This window comes from Chelonia mydas, chromosome 8 (genome assembly GCF_015237465.2).
Source record: "Chelonia mydas isolate rCheMyd1 chromosome 8, rCheMyd1.pri.v2, whole genome shotgun sequence".
NCBI classification, from domain to species: domain Eukaryota; kingdom Metazoa; phylum Chordata; order Testudines; family Cheloniidae; genus Chelonia; species Chelonia mydas.
Window position 1 is genome coordinate 78,343,596 of NC_057854.1, and position 13,937 is coordinate 78,357,532.

Below are 13,937 nucleotides of genomic sequence, written 5' to 3' on the forward strand. Positions count from 1 at the left end.
AGATTTCACAGATGAGACCAGTATTTTGCAAATTGGGGGGTCCTGACCCAAAAGGGAGTTGCTGGGGGGGTTAAAAGCTCTGAAGGCAGTGCCCACCAGCAGCAGCGCAGAATAACGGTGGCGATACCGTATCATTCAGAGCTGGGTGCCCAGAGCATGGAGGTTGCTGATTGAGGACCCAGCTCTGCAGGCAGCAGCACAGCCTTCAGAAGTGGGCTCCCACCCAGCAGCTGCCACTCTCCAGCTGCCCAGCTCTGAAGGCAGCACTGCCACCAGCAGCAGTGCAGAAGTAAGGTGAGCAGTACTGCAACTTCCCCTACAATAACCTTGTGACCCCCCCCCTCCCCCCATGACTCCTTTTTTGGATCCAGATCCTTACAATTACAACACCCTGAAATTTCAGATTTAAATAGCTGAAATCATGAAATTTACAATTTTTAAAATGCTATGGCAGTGAAATTGACCAAAATGGACTGTGAATTTGGTAGGGGCCTAAGTTATGCTGTTTCAACTATCCTACTCACTAAAAGTGACATTCACTTGATTTGGTCTTCACCAAGCACTGCTCTCTCTCCTCCAATCTCTGTTACTGCGTTCCCACTGCCCATCATGCTGCCATTCAGCCTTCTTGTGATTTCTCATCTGCTCACAGCCCTCTCTTCTCTGCCTTCTCTTCCACTGATTTGGCTGTTGACTCTCTCCATACCTCATTCTTCTTCACCCTTGACTCTTTGCCCCCTCTCCCATAGCAAGGTCCATCCTGCCACCCCTCAGGCCCCAAAACCCACGTTTTTTGGTTCACCCCCAAAACTCACGTTTTTTGCTCCTCCTCTCATGCTGCAAAACATGTCTGGTGAAAATCCATGACCAGACTGACTCCCTATACTACAAATTCATTCTTTCCTCCTTCTTTTCTTCTATCTTCTTAGCTAAAGAACTTTCTCTAACTTAACTGAAACCCATGTCCTCCATCTCAGCTGTCTTTACACTACCTTTCACTCACTCCTCAAACCCTCCCCACTGGTCTTCCAGCCTCTGCTTCTCTCCACACAGGATCTCACCAAGAGAAAACTGACAAAATACAATGTGACCTTGCCCCTCCCCTTGGCTCACCTTCTGTTTGATAAAAAAAGAGAAACAAAAGAAATAGTATTTTTCAATTCACTTCATACAAGAACTGTAGTGCAATCTTCTTATAGTGACAGTGCAATTTACAAATGTACATTTCAGAGTAGCAGCCGTGTTAGTCTGTATCCATAAAAAGAAAAGGAGTACTTGTGGCACCTTAGAGATGAACAAATTTATTAGAGCATAAGCTTTTGTGAGCTACAGATGCATCTGATGAAGTGAGCTGTAGCTCACGAAAGCTTATGCTCTAATAAATTTGTTAGTCTCTAAGGTGCCATAAGTACTCCTTTTCTTTCTACAAACGTAGAATTTTTATTATATAACTGCACTCTGAAACAAAACAGTTTAAAACTTTAGTGCCTACAAGTCCACTCAGTCCCACTTCTTCTTCAGCCAATCACGAAGACAAACAAGTATGTCTACATTTACAGGAGATAATGCTGCATGCTTATTTACAATGTCACCTGAAAGTGAGAACAGGCGTTCGCATGGCACTATTGTAGTCAGTGTTGCAAGGTATTTATGTGCCAGATATGCTAAACATTCGTTTGCCCCTTCATGCTTCGACTTACAGATTGCACTCTCTTTTCTTTATCTTTTTACAGTGCAAATATTTGTAATAATAAATAATAATAATAATATACAGTGAGCACTGTACACCTTGTATTATGGGTTGTAATTGAAATCAATATATTTGAAAATGTAGAAAAACATCCAAAAATATTTATAATAAATGTAAATTGGTACTCTATTATTGTTTAACAGTGTGATAAAACTGCAATTAATCACAATTTTTTAAATCTTGTGATTAATAAGTGTTAATTTTTTTAATAGTTTGACAGCTGTACCTTAAACTCAAGCTAACTGCCTTGTGCGGGCATGGGTTGAAGCAAGAGCGCTGTCAGTGCTGGAACTAGTAACGGGAAGCGGAGTGACGTGGCCCCAACCCGCCAGCTCCCAGCTACGGCGCTCCGCTTCCCGCTGCAGGTGACTGCGGGATCTTTCCCAACCCCCCCGCAGCAACACGGCTGGGGCAGGGGCAAGGAAAGCGGAGCGGGTTGGGGCCACGTCGCTCCGCTTCCCGTCACAGGTGAGTGCGGGGGGCATCCTTTCCCCAACCTCCCCACACTCACTGGCGGCGGGAAGTGGAGCGCCGCGGCTGGGAGGTGGCGGAGTGGAGCGGGCTGGGGCCACGTTGCTCCGCTTCCTGCCGCTGCCGGTGAGTGGCTGTCGGGGGTGTGGGGTGTGGATGGGGTCGGAGCAGTCAGGGGACAGGGGGGTTGGGGAGGGGGTGGAGTCCTTGGGGTGATTAGGGACGGAGGTCTCTGGAGAGGGTGATCAGGGAACAAGGAACGGGGGGGGGGGGGGGCGCAAAGCAAGTTCGATATAACACGGTCTCACCTATAACATGGTGAGATTTTTTTGTCTCCCGAGGACCGCGTTATATCAGGGTAGAGGTGTAGTTAAGTTCAAAACAGACTGCGAAAAGTTACAAACAGATCTCATGATACTGAGTGCCTGGGCAACCAAATGGGAGATGCAATTCAATGTTGATAAATGCAAAGTAATGCACACTGGAAAACATAATCCAACTATACATACAAAACGGTGGGGTCTAAATTAGCTTTTTCCAAGATCTCTTTCTTGAGTGTCACTGCAGATAGTTCTCTGAAAACATCCTCTCAATTAATGGTAGCAGTCAAAAAAGCTAGGAACCATAAGGAAAGAGACAGATAATAAGACAGAAAATATTACACCACTACTTTGATGGTATGCCCACACCTTGAATACTGCATGCCATCCTAGAAGCCCCATCTCAAAAAAGATATATGAGAATTTGAAAAGGTACAGAGAAGGACAACAAAAATTATTCGGGCTATGGAACAACTTCTGTATGAGGAAAAATTGAGACTTGGACTGTTCAGTTTGGTGAAGAGATGACTAAGGAGGGATATGAGAGAGATCTATAAAATCATAAATGGTGTGGAGAAAGTGAATAAGGAAGTGTTATTTACCCCTTCACATAACACAAGAACCAGGAGTCACTCAATTAAATTAATAATCAGCAGGTTTAAAACAGATAAAGGAAGTACTTCTTCACACAATGCACAGTCTACCTGTGGAACTCATTGCCAGAGGATGTTGTGAAGGCCAAACTATGAGTGGGTTCAAAAAAGAATTTGATAATTTCATGGAGGCTAAGTCCATCAACGGCTATTAACCAAGATAGTCATGTATGCAACCCCATGCTCTGGGTGTTTTAAGCCTTTGAGTGCCAGAAACTTGTAGTGGACAGCAGGATATGGATCACTCCACAATTGACCTGTTCTGTTTATTCCCTCTGAAGCATCAGGCATTGGCCATTGTTGGAAGATAAGATACTGGACTAGATGGTCATTGGTCTGACCCAGTTTGGCCATTCTTATGTTAACTCAGCACAGGCAATTTCACATATAATTACCAGGACCACATGGTACTGATCAGACTCAGTAAGTATGTCTTCACATGTGCACATGCAATGTTCTGAAATCTGGCCTTATGTTTCAATATTTTATCTGTTGTAAAAAAAACTTTATGCCAATAGGGAGCTGGCAACAAAGCATTTCATTTCAGGGAAGTTGCCCACAAAACAAACAATGTTACAAAGAGTATTGTGACAAAGTTCCTTTTCTACCTTGGTGGGTCTTGCGCTTATTGGCAGATTTGCTTGCCTTGGAGCTTCACGGCAGCCCTCAGCTTGGCCGTTTTTCTGAACCCACAGTCCAGGTCGACTCCTCCTGTGACTGACCAGGAGTTGGGAGGATTTGGGGGGAACTCAGGCCCGCCCTCTACTCCAGGTTCCAGCCCAGGGCCCTGTGGAATGCAGCTGTCTAGAGTGCCTCCTAGAACAGCTGTGTGACAGCTACAACTCCCTGGGCTACTTCCCCATGGCCTCCTCCGAACACCTTCTTTATCCTCATCATAGGACCTTCCTCCTGGTGTTTGATAATGCTTGTACACCTCAGTCCTCCAACAGTCCGCGTTCTCACTCTCAGCTCCTAGTGCCTCTTGCTCCCAGCTCCTCACACACACACACCACAAACTGAAGTGAGCTCCTTTTTAAAGCCCAGGTGCCCTGATTAGCCTGCCTTAATTGATTCTAGCAGCTTCTTGATTGGCTGCAGGTGTTCTAATCAGCTTGTCTTAATTGTCTCCAGAAGGTTCCTGATTGTTCTGGAACCTTCCCTGCTACCTTACTCAGGGAAAAGGGACCTACTTAGCCTGGGGCTAATATATCTGCCCTCTATTACTCTCTTGTAGCCATCTGGCCCGACCCGTCACAGTATCTAAACTAAGTTATATCTGTCAGGCATGCTGTAACTTCACCTGTCTTTCCCATATCCTATGTCATCTACGTGGGATAAATCTCGGCAGTAATAGTACTCTGAATACAGTAGAACCTCAGAGTTACGAACATCAGAGTTATGAACCACACACCTCATTTGGAACTGGAAGTACGCAGTCAGGCAGCAGCAGAGACAAAAAAAGAAAAAAAAAAAAAGGGAAATACAGTACAGTACTGTGTTAAATGTAAACTATTAAAAAATAAAGTGAAAGCAGCATTTTTTTCTGCATAGTAAAGTTTCAAAGCTGTATTAAGTCGTTGTTCAGTTGTAAACTTTTGAAAGAATAAGCAAAATATTTTGTTCAGAGTTACAAACATTTCAGAGTTATGAACAATCTCCATTCCCCAGGTGTTCATAACTCTTAGGTTCTACTGTAATCTCAATTTGTGGAGTAAATAAAATACTTTTTTTTAAAAAAGGTAAATTTAAAGAAAAAGCTCTAGTAAGAAATAGATTATTTAAAACTTTCTCCATTTTGTAAACAACTTTCAAAACAAATTATTTTTCAGAAATAAAATGGTGTGTATTTTTGGTTTATATATTTTGATTCAACTTTTACTGATATGTCAAAATGGAATAGACTGCTTCACAAACCTTTATCTCAATTTACATTTATATAAAGCAGTGGTTCCCAAACTTGTTCCGCCGCTTGTGCAGGGAAACCCCCTGGCAGGCCGGGCCGGTTTGTTTACCTGCCACGTCTGCTGCACGGCCGAGGGACGTACTGGCTGCCGCTTCCAGCAGCTCCCATTGGCCTGGAGCAGCGAACCTCAGCCACTGGGAGTCGTGATCGACCGAACCTGCGGATGCGGCAGGTAAACAAACCGGCCAGGCCCGCCAGGGGGCTTTCCCTGCACAAGCGGCAGAACAAGTTTGGGAACCACTGATATAAAGGATAATTAGCAATATTAGCAATCACCAAGTTTTTGGTAAACAAATATCTGCCTGATTAATTTACTAGATCTGTTGTAATTCTAAGTGCCAAATACCTTGACTTAAGTGAGACTCTCCTTCCCTCCATGAATGACCTCAACAATTCTGCTATCCCACCATTTAGACAGAATAAAAGCTATAGCAGAACAAGTCTGTTCATGGAATTCAGTAGTAAAAGACTAAAAATGTCCAGAATTTGAAAATTATAACAACAAAAATTTTAGAAGGCTCTCCAGTGTGAAGTACTGCTTTGCATACATTCACATAAAATTATAACAGAACAACTTAATGAAGTATACCAAAGGAAATGATAAGATTTAAATAAAGTGATTTAATTCAGGATCACATTACAAATTCCTCATCTGAAATTTGATGCCTTCTTTTTACTGATTTGGAATAAGATTATTTCTAATAAGAAACCTTTAGCAATATTAAAATTTAAAATATTAATTAAATCTCTATTATGCAAAGCAAAGAAGATACATCCTCATGTTTGATACAAAACATAAACCTTTATGATTTGTCACTTTTTATTACTCATACTGACTCAATTATGAAAAAAGCTTAATATATTAATTTATTTACTGTTGAATATGTGGGAAAGATTGAGGAACAGGGTAGATTTTTTCCATATCGTGAAGACAGTATTATTAAATAAAAACAGACTGTAGTGTCATAGGTAATAAAAAGACTTACCATTCATGTTGAAAAGCTAGCTTTCAGAAACATATTGCTCATAAATTATTCCAACATTTGAGGAAGTTATGTTTATCTCTAGAAATACAAGAACTGATCCAGTAAAAAAACAAACACAAACACACACACACACACACACACCAAACACACTGTAATAGACAGCACACAAAAATCCAGAAATCTTGTCTTCCTTAAGAACTCCTTGAGATGTGAAACAACTATCAATACAAAATACCAGGAGTGAACACCAGATCAATATTCAGGATGTGGATGCTTAATCTTGCTCATTAAACTACTTATTTTCTACCCAGCATTACCTCTACATGTCTAAAGCAACTGAAAATGGCAGGGGGGAAAAAGCGTTAAAAAAACAGGATGTTTTAAGATGTTCTCAATTCTATCAAGCACTGGTTGTTTCCATGGCAACCTTAGACCAGAATTATCTGTTGAGTTCTACCCAACCAGTAGTAACTCTAAAGCTTTAATCAATCTACACAATGTACACCTCTATATTTAAGATTTAACATTTCTCCCCACACAGTTACCATTTATCCTGCTGAAGCTTTATTGTGTTTTTTCAAAGGTTTACAAGACATTCTACGTTAATACATATAACTTCTTTTAAACATATTTAGTGTCATGCTGAATCAGCAACCTAAATTAAATTCTCCCCACTATTAATCACCCATACACTCACATTTTAATGAGAATTCCAGTACTCACATATACTAAAACAATGTAATGTTAGTGACTCTTCTAATGAGTTATGTTATCAAGATTGCTAATGTCATCTCATTTTTTATATTTTGGGATAATGGAAGGTAGTGTGAGTAATGGAGGTAGGTGATTTGGAGACTGGGATTTGCAGCATTAAGACATATCTTAACCACTCTTATTTCCACATTAAAAAAATAGAGTACATGCTCAACTGATCATGTTAAATTTATCTGAAACTGAAATATAGAATTCTGAATACTAAAAAAATATTAATTTGGTCCTGAAGGTTTTACAACATTATAAATGTTGGCTAATGGCCAGTTTAAATTATTCAAACACGTGCACTCTGTCAATTTTTCCCCATAAAATTAAAGCTGTGCACTATGAAGAATCAAATTTCCTCTCACAAGAATCTAAAAATGACACAAAATAATCTCATACACCTTCTGAGGATCCAAAGACACTTTCAGAAACATTTTACCTATTTTACAGATTGAGAAACTGAAACACAGAGAGGACAAATGATTTGCTCAAGGTCAAACACGGAGTCAATGGCAGAGCCAGGAAGACAACCCAGGGTTCAGAATATACACCCCATTACCTTACTCATACCACTCAACCACAAGCCTAGATAACTAATGGCACTAAAAAACCACAAAGAAGCAACTTCCTCTTTAAGGGCAGTAGTTGCATCAGAAAGTGCTTTACAAAAGAGGTACAACAAAGAAACAGAGCATTCAGGACATTCCATTATAGCAGAGGGTGTTATATTAACTAAATGTACTTTTAAATTGATGCCACTTCAGTACTTAATATATTTATAAGGGTTCTCTTGTTCATGTTTCTTTCTAGAATTATAGAGTATATTTGCTTGGGAGAGTTCAGGAACATATTACCAGGATTGCAGCATTTGATGTCACCTAAACAGTTAATAAGAACACTACAAGTGCAGAGACACAGGTAGGAGGACATTTACAAACATTTTAAAATCCCTTTATCAAAAAATTACGGTATGCTGCTTATTTAGATAAGTGCTTATCAATAAACTTAAATTTTATGATACATTATTCCAGAACATGAAGGAAAGCTATTATGCAGCCATATATGATCAAGACTACTCCTCTTCTACTTTCTGTTGTACTCTGTGAAAGCACAAAGAAAGAATCAAATATTTTTAGTATTTTCTTCTCAATAGGAAAAGCAAGACAATTTTCCACTCGGGGTAGACAAGCATTCTACACCACAGCATTCACTGTTCCTATCACCTTTAGAGCCATGATAGTAGTGAATTAAGAGTCCTAAATTTACCATATAGACACAAACCCATGTATGAACGAGCATTATTCTTTGTCTACAAATGATCTAAACCGAGAGCAAAGATTTAGAGTTAATATCTGCACATTTCAACTTAAAATGAGACACATATATCCATGACTGCTCGGCTACTAGTTCGCAAACTTTGCTGATACAAAAATGCTACAACTAACATGCATAATTATTGCTTAAAATAGTACTTTAAGAAAAAGCACTCGTTCACTATGTATATCATCAACAGACATGACATTCCATTTCCTCTTCAAACAAGTCATGCAATCAAGCTTGCCCTAAAATAGAGAGAAAGAGACTTGTATGCAAACAGGCCCCAGTTTGTGAATACAGTAGGTCAATACCGTTTTTTCATTTTATTAAACAAATGAATAAATGACAGTGCTGTAGTATTTTTCAAGTAGTGTTCTCAACATTATAATAATTTATTGGAAGCTTGAAATAGTGTCTGATGAAATGTATTCTCTCCCTCTTGTGAATATACACTAGTATGGAGTGGTACAGACATGTTTAGGGATCCCAGGGCTCAGTGGTTCATTAGGTTTGGTAGTTTCTATTCAGAGTTTCTCTCCCTCAAAACTCATTCTTCTATCAACAGGATTTCATATTAAGTTATTTTTAGAGTATCTGACTGTGCCACATACATTAATGAATTAAGCCTCACAACACAGGCGAGAAGAAAAGGAGTACTTGTGGCACCTTAGAGACTAACAAATTTATTTGAGTATAAGCTTTCGTGAGCTACAGCTCAATATGCTCAAATAAATTTGTTAGTCTCTAAAGTGCCACAAGTACTCCTTTTCTTTTTGCGAATACAGACTAACACGGCTGCTACTCTGAACACAGGCAAGTTAAGTGACTTGCTATGGTTTTCACAGAGAGCTTATGGCACAACCAAGAATGGAACCCCTATCTCCCAATTCCCATTCTTGTGCATTTATGACAAAGCTAGCCCTCCATCTCAAAGTGTCAGATGTTTGGCCCATCCAAAACATGTGGATCTCAGGGAGAGAATAGAATCAAGGACCATCAATATCAAGGTCCTATGCTTCCATTCTGCCTTCCTTGATCCACAGCAGCTCGGTTCTGACAGAGCAATACTGAGAAGGCCTACCCCAATGACTGTGGAACAACAGTGAATTCCACATCACAGAGAAGAAACCTGTTAAGTTACCTGTAAAGAAAAAAAAATTAGTTTGTGCCCCTTTTTTTACTTTTTATGTATAAAGATGAGCTGAAAAGTTTTAGGTATGCCACTTCTCTCCACCCTCATAACTCCAATCCTCTTGCCTGCCTCCCCACAAAACTAGTATGTCTCTCCCCACCTGAGCTGGGAGATCTTGATTTAATTTATCTTCAAAAAGGGCATTAACAACTTTCTGGTTTCCATATTTATCTTCCATTTTCCATCTTTTGCGATTAGGGCCATTCCTAATCATATACACTCAAATTCAAATTCACAATAGGCACATATGTTAACTTGGCCTTTTCCCCATGATAATACAATACTGTGACATGAGCACATTTTGCTAAGGCCTATGACTTTCAGTAGTAAAAATTGCTTGTGGTATTCTAACCCATTGCTGTATCCAAATTCATGTACGAAATTAATACAAGTTATACTTAAAAAACAAATTTAAGATAATACATAATTTACTATATAATAAGTTGCTCTAAAAATAGGAAATGGAGATACCGTGATACTTGACTTAGACTGTGAAAGACCTGGTACCTCTTAACTCCACTCACCCAAACATATGGTTGCAAAAGGTATGGATACAAATTCCTAAATAAACTGTTTGTTTTAAAGTGGAGTATGTACAGAGCAGTGATGACTATTTTGATCTCAATAACTTTATTAATGTTTGCCTAGATTTATGAACTGTATATTTTGTGTGATTTAGAAAATAACGGGGGGAGAGGATGCACCTGCTTGAGCCATATTTCTGATCAAGCATGTTTTATGCAATAGAAATAAGTTTGCCCCTTTCTCTCCCACAAATTAAGAATATTATAAAATCAAAATTATGGATAACTAATCTTATAAATCAAAGTTATTACACTGAATTAATTTGAAATAGTAAACCATAAATGTCTGCTCTAGTTTTAGTGTTCAAACTCTCACCATAAAATGGATTTTGAAATATCCATTAAAAATAAAAGGACACTATAAATATTAAATAAAAGCCATGTAATTAAGGACCTAATCAGCATAACATAATAGCCAACCTTCCAAAGTTTACGACAAGGAAAACCAATAATTTAAAAACAAGTAAACTATCTATTATTGCTAAAACTAGCAAATTTTTCTGGGAAGAAAAGTTCACAAAAATACGTAAATTAAGTTAACATTTGCCTAACAAAAAGGAAAGCAAACTCACAAGTGAAACTCTGTTACCAGATACCAAGTCCTTGTGGAAGAGTATCAGATTTCCACCTGCATGTTCTTTAAACCAGTACTTTGTATTATACTACAAAAAGGCTGATAGAATATACTCTAGTTTGTCTATTTACAATATAAAGTCTTTTAATTAACATACAAACTGAATCTTGAGTACCTACAGAACACTTACTTGATCTGTCCCACAGGGCAGCAAGTTCGGAGAAATGATGGCTCTCATTTTCCAGAGCCACTTTCTGTTCTTGTAAAGCACCCTTAGAGTGCCTATGAAAAAGTCTGTTAGCAAACCCTTCAAGTCTCTGCAAAGCTGTGGATGTCCCTGTGCACTGGTTACAAGGTAACTCCCGCTGTGCAGCCATCTACATACATTGATAATTTACTTTAAAAAAACCAAACAAACAAAAACCAAAAACAAAAATCTAAAAAGGAGCTAAAACAACTTACACAGAAGCTAAGAGCTATGCTTGTGTCACACTTCCTGAATGCAGTGTTTTCTAACCACTACTGCTGTTCTACTTCCTGTTAATATAAAACAGCACATTATGGTGTTTTTCTTAGCAAAACTCTTTTGTATCAGCTAAAGATGGTGATTAGAAGAGCTGTAATATTTGCCTTAAACTCTCAGTTTAACAACTTTTTTCATATAAAAACACATAACGAGTTAATGAAAATACACAACAGCATGTGATATAAAGTGGAGGAAAGAATCAGAAGCCAGATAAAATTAAAATAATAGTTGCCATAAACATACATAAACTAAATGAGTTACTGGAAAAAGGCAAATGACTAGTTCTACACATCCTTCTCTCACGACAGTTTTAGTACTACTGTAATTACATTATAACGTTATAGGTAGTTAATTAAATTATGGTGTCTCTACATTTTCTACAACAGTATAATTTTCTAAGCGAGGAGGTTAACTTGTTAAAACAAATGATGGTTTATACTAAACAAAAATGAACAAAGTCACCACTTTTTTCCTTTTACATTTAGGAAACCAGAATGGAGTAAGATACAGAATAGTTCTTGTGTACATAAGAACAAGAAGCCAGATTCTGCCAACCATACTCATGCTGAGTTTTACCTTGCCCCAAATCTCTATCAACAAGTCAATGGGGCCACTTGCTGAATAAGGTATTACCCAGTGAGAGTACTGGGGCAGATCCCAGCCCTTAGTAAAGAAATATATGCATTTTCCAGCCATCCAAGAAGAAAAACAGAAGGCAATGGAAAGACTTAATTAGCCTGAAACTTTATACACTTAACATATCTGGGAATACCAGGCAATAAGTTGTACTGTGCTGGTCATAGTTCTTTTCTTAGTCATTTCCACCTATTTTGGAGGGCTGCTATCGGTCTCCCCCCGCCCCCCCCCCAACACACCTGGTCCCAGCCAACCTGTTGCTGGGACCCTATCGCTCTCCCCTCTATGAGAGTTCAGGGGACTGTAAAAGGACGGTGGGGGGATTGGTTCCACACTGTAACCCTTCTATAACACATGCCTGCACTGGACATCTGCCACATTTTTTTAAGTTACTAAGCTGCAACACTTTGACCAAAACTCCCTGCCTACCCTACCAGATCCTGACCTGCTGTGGGGAAAGCAAAAACAAGAAAAAACTACACCACCCCACCTTGGCCAATCGGGCATTGAGGGAAAAATTCCTTCCTAGCCCCTAAGAAAAAGGTGATTAGTATAACGCCAACAGTAGATCATGCAGAACAAATCCACTCCTACTCTAATTCCATTGGTGGGAGAGCAGGTCCTAACCAGCTCAACTGCAGTGAGAGAAGGCTTCCCCAGAACTGCCAGGGGCATAAATATTTCCCCCTCCCCTGGAAGGGCAGTGGTCAATACCTTCTATTGGACCAACTTCTGTTGGTGAAAGAGACAAACTTTCATGCTTACAGAGAGCTCTTCTTCGGGTCTGTGAAAGATACTCCAAGCATCACAGCTAAATGCAAGATGCAACAGACAGTTTAGCATAAGTAGCTAGCACATATTCTAAGGCAGTGGTTTCTCAACCTTTTCAGACTACTCTCTCTCTTTCAGGAAGCCGATTTGTCTGGTGTACTCCACATTTCACCTCACTTAAAAACTGCTTGCCTACAAAATCAAACCTAAAAATCTAAAAGTGTCAGCACATTATTACTGAAAAATTGCTCATGTTCTCATTTTTACCATATAATTATAAAATAAATCACAACCCCCAGGTTGAGAAACACTGATATAGAGCAGTATAAACAAGTCATTGTCTGTATGAAATTTTAGTTTATACTGACTTTGCTAGTGCTTTTCATGTACCCTGCTGTAAAACTAGGCAACTATCTAGGTGAGTTGACGTACCTCCTGGAAGACCTCTGTGTACCCAGAACCACTGTTTTAAGGGACCATTCAAGATAGCACATATTCTGGACCACTCTAACTACTTATGCCAGACAATCAGTTCCACCTTGTATTTAGCTGTCCTGCTCCGAGTACCTTTCCCAGGCCTGAAGAGCTCTCTGTGGCTTCAAAATTGGTCTCTCTCACCAACAGAAGTTGGTCCAATAAGAGATATTATTCCACTCATCTTGTCCCTCTAATATCCGGGGACTGACACAAATACAACTGCACTGCATACGTCTAGTTCAACTCTGTTGAAAGGTCTGCCCCTATTTTTCTCCCCGTAAAGCCCTATTTATAGCTTTCAAATGTTTGCAGATATACAAATTCCAGTCCTATGATTCTATGACACATTCTGGGACTGTACTTTAAATCCATTTGATAATGTCAGACAACTTTTGCACAACACAATCTATGACAGAATGGATACATTTTTAACAAAACAAGATCAAGACAATGTAGCCAAATATGTGGAGGAGAAGGGTTTTGGTTTGGTGTTTGGAGGGCTGTTTGCATAGGGCTTAAAAATTCCATTGGCCCCGGTAAGTAAGATGAGTTTTCGAGTGACTACCATCAACTTCAAAAACATAACCTTATACATTCCTCAAAGCAGCCAGCAGTCAAGGAAAGGTAGAACAGTAAAGACATCCTGTCCACCAGTGTGGTAACCAAGTGACTCTAGAATTGAGGGGAAGAATAGAAATAGGTGGTATTTGAGGGGTGACGAGGGAAGTCCTTCTCAGAAAGCTTGATAACAACAAAGGTAAGGTTTATTCCCCGCACTTTTTCCATAGAGTTCACATTCTTCCTTTTCTTCTCTTCTCTCTCCTTCCACTCCCTGATGCATCCTGGGAACTGTAATTCCTGGACTCAAAGCTACAAGAACCACCTAGGAACAAACTTACAAACACAAACTGGGGTAGCTATGTGCACTGACCTAGATACAACAGGTTGGTTTAAAATA

At 39.4% G+C, this 13,937-nt stretch overlaps 1 protein-coding gene across 6 annotated transcripts in view; it reads right to left on the reverse strand.

Moving 5' to 3' along the window:
* PRKACB (protein kinase cAMP-activated catalytic subunit beta) overlaps positions 1–13,937 on the reverse strand; it is a 112,127-nt gene that overhangs the window by 48,235 nt on the left and 49,955 nt on the right. The window contains exon 1 of one of the 6 annotated variants that reach the window (XM_007068728.4): positions 10,760–11,088. The exons of 3 other annotated variants lie outside the window; for them this stretch is intronic. In XM_007068728.4, coding sequence (XP_007068790.1) covers positions 10,760–10,946 — 187 coding nt within the window. In that variant the 5' untranslated portion in view covers positions 10,947–11,088. Of the gene's footprint in view, positions 1–6,143; positions 6,510–10,759; positions 11,089–13,937 lie in introns of those variants that run through there. 2 more of the 6 variants (XM_037906682.2, XM_037906681.2) reach the window with 2 other exon arrangements.